The sequence below is a fragment of the Myotis myotis genome, unplaced genomic scaffold (assembly GCF_014108235.1).
Source record: "Myotis myotis isolate mMyoMyo1 unplaced genomic scaffold, mMyoMyo1.p scaffold_m19_p_1, whole genome shotgun sequence".
NCBI lineage: Eukaryota > Metazoa > Chordata > Mammalia > Chiroptera > Vespertilionidae > Myotis > Myotis myotis.
The window spans coordinates 219,462,429-219,468,578 of NW_023416313.1; the positions used below are offsets into that span (position 1 = coordinate 219,462,429).

Consider the following 6,150-nt stretch of genomic DNA (forward strand, 5'->3'; position numbering starts at 1 on the left):
TATTTATGGGAAAAATAAAACCCACAATCCAGAGCTCTATATCCAGCGCGCCGCTGCCCCCCCCCCCCCAATTTCTACTTTGAATTTAAGGGAGGAAATAAAGCTATTTGGGGCAGTCGAGCCAGCTGACAGGATAGTGGCCAAGTGCCCATGTTCTCCTCTTCCCCTGAACTTGTTAAACAGCAGGCATCCCTGCTAGAGGCTCTTGCCTCACACCAAGGCCAAGCTTGCTCCAGAGCACTTGGCCTGCAGAGCTGGCTTTGGACAGCACTGACATGTGAGCTCAGTGGCTTTCGGGTGACCACAGGAGGGAAGGAGCATTGACCAGGCACGTGTGCCAGGGTGGAATGAAGTGGCCAGTGTGTTCTGCCAGGTGCCTGCCGGCGACGGTGCTCTGGGCCCATCACCCCACCAAATTTATGGGCTGTGAATTTCTCACAGCCGTTGGGAAGTAGGCAGGCCAGATAGGCAGAGGAGGCCTGGGAGAGAGTAGGCAAGAAGGTCAGGGGTTGACACATATTCTCTATTCTTTCCCTGTGGGCACCACACGTGGGACCCGAAGGCTTCCCCCGGTTTCTCTCTGTTCTAATGTGTTGGAAATCTGATTTGTCCTGGGGAATCTGACCCTGACCTCTTGAGACCCTAAACCACTGCCTTTCTTGCCCATCTCCTACCCCCACCAGGTTCTGATCGCTGTGGTCCCAGTCACTGACTGGACGCATCACCACCTTACCAGTCTTCAGAGAACACTCCTTTCCATCCGACGAAATGATAGAACCCTCTGAAGACTCATTTGAGACGATGATGGAGCGTAAGAATCCATCATCAAAACAAATGGAGTCCTCTGAGGGCTCATCCAACACCACCATGGAGATAGAAGGCGGAGTACAGGAGGCGGCGGGGCTGGCTCAAGGCCCAGCCCAGGAAATGGGAGAGCTGCCCATTGACCTCCTCCAAGACATGGAGGAGCCATCCAGTGGCCGACATAGTGAAATAAAGGATCCACCCAATGACCTACTCCAAGACCTGGAGGAGTCATGCAAGGCTTCCCGTCAGGAAGTGGGGGATCCCATCGGTGAGGCGCCTGGTGAGATGGAAGAAGCATCAGTCAATGAGGGAGAGCTGGACGAAGAAGACGACGACACTGACCTAAGTGAAGACGAGGAGGAGGAGGAGGAGGAGCCCGGCGAGTTGGAGTTAAGGGGCAGGGTCAGCTCCTTCACCTCTATGTACTTCTGGATGCAAGACCTCAAAGAGCAGCAAAAAATAGCCATAGAGATCCTCATGAAAGCGATCAGAATAGGCCGCGTGCCAGAACCGCAAATCTTCTCGGGCGATCGAAGAGATTACCCCGAGTTCTTCGTGCACTGCCACATGATCATACAAGGCTACCCGAGAAAGTTCCGCAGCGACCGCCGGCGAGTGAGGTTCGTCATCAGTCACCTCTCAGACACGGCCCTCGAATGGGCCCAAAATCTGAAGCGGCAAAGAAGCCCCCTGCTTACCAACTACCCAGCCTTCATGGAGGCCATGACCAACATGTTCCATTACAAGGAGGAACTGCGTGTGGCAGAAGACACCATGCTCAACATCGCGCAAGGGGACCGCGCCGCCATTGACTACATCGACGAGTTCCGGGAGCTGGTACCCACCTTGGGTTGGCCAGACGAAGTCCTGCAGGCCCACCTGTGCCTGGGGCTCAACGAGGAGATCAGGCAGTATCTGTTCCAGCTCCCTCAGCCAGATTCGCTGGACAGTCTGATGGCCCTCGTCCTGCAGATAGAAGAGAACCTGGCAGAGAGAAAGGCCGTGCTCAGGATGCGTCCAGAGACCCAATCTCGGAACCTGGCCAAGATGGACTCACCTGCTCCAGAGAAGTGGCCGGTCAGCAGCTGGCTGACCTACGAAATCCAGCCCGATATCGATCGCAGGCACGTCTTCCTGCTGCTCATGGTGAGAGTGAACCCTTACCACAGTGTCGCGGTACAGGCGCTGGTGGACTCGGGGGCAAGCTCCAACTTCATGGATGAGAGATTTGCCCAAGAGCACTACGTTGAGTTGTTTGAGAAGCCCTACCCACAGTCCATCCACACCATGGATGGCTCCCTGATTGGCAACGAGCCCGTCTGGCTGCACACCGAGCCTCTGGTGTGCTTTCATCAGAACCACCATGAGCTTATTGAATTCGACATCGTTCCTTCACCCAACTTCTCCGTGGTCCTGGGCATCAACTGGCTCCGAGTCCACTCCCCCGATATCGACTGGGCCAGAGGCCGCTGCACCTTCCACTCTCCCTACTGCCTGAAGAACTGCTTCAGCCCACTCCCACCATCGACCACACTCGAGAGACATGCCATCAGCCTGCTGCCCGGACTGTTGCCCCAGTATTCCGACCTTGCCGACGTGTTCAACCCGAAGAAAGCAGATGATGAGACTTCCGACCAGCCAAGCTCAGACGGATCCGATGATCTTTCTGAATCAGAGCCCTCTGAGCTTCAGCAGGCTGGAGACAGTGATCACAGCAGCACCGCCGACACGCGTCCCTCTGTGGCTCCTCCGGAACCTGTGGGTGCTGGGATGCAAGAAACAGCCAGGCTGGGGAATGAAGAGGAGGAATCGCAGGAGGAGAAACAGATAATTCCAGAACTGTTCCAACAGTTACATGGAGCTACGTGGTTCACAAGGCTGGAGCTGCGTGGGATCATTGTGGAGGAAGGCAAGAAAAAGGCAGCAGAGGAGCTATGGAAAGTAGCGTTTGGTTTGGAGCTTCAAAAGAAGACAAGCTATCAGCCCTTTGAGATCTGCTCAGACCCTCTCATCCCTCAGAGCGTAATGCACTGCATCCTGAAAGACCTGCTGGGCAGATGTGTGCTCTCCTACGGGAATGAGGTCGTGATCTACTCAATGAGCCAGGAGGCCCACCTCCGGCACATCCGCCAAGTCCTGGTCCGCTTCCGACACCACCACGTCTACTGCTCCCTGGACAGGAGCCAGTTCCACCAACACACTGTCGAATTCATGGGCTTTGTCCTGACGCCCAAAGGGGTGAGGCTGAACAAGAGCGTCGTGAAGACCATCCGGGATTACCCGATCCCCCTCTCTAAGGAGTCCCTGCAAAACCTGATGGAGCTGATGTCCCCCTACTGCCACTTCGTGGAGCGCTTCGCTGCCATCACGGAGCCCCTGCGGCGGCAGCTGCTGACCACCAACCCCTTCCACTGGGGTGACGAGGAGCAGGAGGCCTTCGAAAGCGTGAAGCGGGCTTTCCGCAAGGCACCCCTCCTCCACCACCCGAAGCGCCACAAGCAGTTCTACTTGGACACAGGAGTCAGCATGACCGCTCTGTACGCCTCCCTCATGCAAGTTGATGAGCAAACCGGCAAAAGAGTATTCTGCGCTTTCTTCTCCCGCGACCTCGCTCCTGAGGAGGCCAACTCCTCTCCGCTGAGGATGAAGACTATTGCGATTAAGGCTGCCTTGGATGTGTGGTCTTGCTACCTGGAGAGCACCGAGGAGCCCATCATGATCCTTCTCAATACAGAGGATCTAGCCTCCCTGAATAATGACAGGCTCACCGTAATTCTCCCGGGGCAGTGGGCCAAGTTCTTCGGCCGCTTCCATTGCGATGTCATGGAGAAGCCCGAACAAGATGGCAGCGGTTCTCTGCCGCTGCAGAACCCCAACCGTGGGCCTCTCCGGGCCCACATTGCCACCCGGGCCCGCACTGCCACCCGGGCCCACACTGCCACCCAGACCCGCACTGCCACCCGGGCCCGCACTGCCACCCGGGCCCGCACTGCCACCCGGGCCCGCACTGCCACCCGGGCCCACACTGACACCCAGACCCACACTGTCACCCGGGCCCACACTGCCACCCGGGCCCGCACTGCCACCCGGGCCCGCACTGCCACCCGGGTCCACAGTGACACCCAGACCCACACTGACACCCAGACCCACACTGCCACCCGGGCCCGCACTGCCACCCGGGCCCGCACTGCCACCCGGGCCCACACTGACACCCAGACCCACACTGACACCCAGACCCGCACTGCCACCCGGGCCCGCACTGCCACCCGGGCCCACACTGACACCCGGGCTCACACTGATACCCGGGCCCTCACTGACACCCGGGCCCGCACTGACACGTGGGCCCTCACTGACACCCAGGCCCTCACTGACACCCGGGCCCTCACTGACACCTGGGCCCGCACTGACACGTGGGCCCTCACTGACACCCGGACCCACACTGACACGTGGCCCCTCACTGACACCCGGGCCCGCATTGACACGTGGCCCCTCACTGACACCCGGGCCCTCACTGACACCCGGGCCCGCATTGACACGTGGCCCCTCACTGACACCCGGGCCCTCACTGACACCCGGGCCCACATTGACACATGGCCCCGCACTGTCACCTGGGCCCGCATTGGCACGTGGCCCCTCACTGACACCCGGGCCCGCACTGTCACCCGGGCCCGCATTGACACGTGGCCCCTCACTGTCACCCGGGCCCGCATTGACACGTGGCCCCTCACTGACACCCGGGCCCGCATTGACACGTGGCCCCTCACTGACACCCGGTCCCTCACTGACACGTGGGCCCTCACTGACACCCGGGCCCGCACTGTCACCCGGGCCCTCACTGACACCCGGCCTCTGAGTCCTGTCACCACAGAAGGGTCCCTCAGGGATCAACTCCCAGAACTGCGGGAACAAAAGGAGAATGAACATGTACCTCCCCAGGAAGAGCCAAGTAGGCAGAGCCAAGAGCAAGAGGCCCTGACTCCGTTACAAATGGACCAAATACTCAGCAACCTCCTTGTCCATCTCAACATGGACCAGATGAGGAGCCTCTTTCTGCACTTCTTCCGAGACCTGCATATCAGTAAGGAAGCCCTGGCCCCCATGGCCGTGCTGGCAATACTGAAGATGAAGCAGCACTTCCCGCTGCTGCCCGCACCCACTCTGGAAGTGGCACTACTGCCAGCCACGCGCTCCCTGCGCCTCGTTCTGGACTCGTCCCTCCTCACAAACCATGGCATCGCCACGGCCATCACCCAGCTGCTGACCCAGATGCCCCCTCTCGTGGGCACTGTCACCATCCGGGCTGAGGAACGGGCCGAACAGAGGGCCCTGCTGCCCCGGGGCTCCCGGGTCCTGCCCCTCCCATCTGAGTTCTGGACAATGCTGTGCGAGCGCTTCTGTGTCAGAGTCGCTCCCAGAGACAGATCCCAGCCCCTCCTGCGCGGGAGGAGCCACTACCTGGAGCTGCACGTCATCGGCAGTGATGTCGTCTTGCGAGAAGCCCTGCAAGACGACCTGCAACGTTACCGTCAGTGTGGCCTGCATGACGGCCTGCAAGACACCTCGCAGGACGCGCAGGCGGATGACGACGTGCAGGAGGAAGGCGCACAAGGGGTCCAGGTGAAGGAAGCGAACGAGGGAGGGGACGAAGAGAAAGAGGACGAGATGCAGGAGGCTGCGGCGGCCGACCCCTCCCCTACCCCTCCAGCCCCACCACGGGCCTCTGGTGGAATCCTCGACTTCCTGTATAGACAGTTGTATGGGGACCGAGATCAACCCAATCTGCCTCATCAGGACCCTGCGGCCAGGAGCCTGGCCCACTTCCTGGCCATGATCTGCGCAGAGGATCCAGTCCCCCTCCGAGGCAGACAGGCCAGGGGCGGAGCAAGGCTAGAGGAGCTCCCTGAGGATGATGAGGACTCGGACCATAACTGAAAACACTTCCTCACCAGCAACAAACCCTCCACTCCTCTGCGCCAGACGCCCAACACCACCTCCACTCAGCCTCCCTGTGCCTGTCTGCTTTGCTCGGACCCAGCGCTCCTCCTGCCACTCCTGACTCAAGGGGAACCCACTCAAGAAGAGCCATGATCTCTTCCACTCATCAACCAGCAACATCTACAGTGCCAACAGACTAGCCAGTCATCAGAGACCCAGAGCCAGCTCAGGGCTACACATTCCTTCCGTCTTAATTCTCCAGGTCCCAGGCCCACCACTGGGAGTGAGATCAATGATAGGAGAAAGCAGTGATGAGCAGCAATGACCCCATGACCCCAGGCCAGGTGAGGAATCAGGCACAGCAGAAGCAGCCAAGCAAGCAGATGCCAGAGACCCACCCCGCTGAAG

At 59.6% G+C, this 6,150-nt stretch overlaps 1 protein-coding gene across 1 annotated transcript; it reads left to right on the forward strand.

Moving 5' to 3' along the window:
• Window positions 1–768: 768 nt before the first annotated feature.
• Window positions 769–5,739, forward strand: RTL1 (retrotransposon Gag like 1). Its single transcript, XM_036296643.1, has 2 exons — window positions 769–3,757; window positions 4,676–5,739. The coding sequence occupies exons 1-2, from the start codon at window positions 769–771 to the stop codon at window positions 5,737–5,739; spliced, it is 4,053 nt and encodes a 1,350-aa protein (XP_036152536.1).
• Window positions 5,740–6,150: the final 411 nt, after the last annotated feature.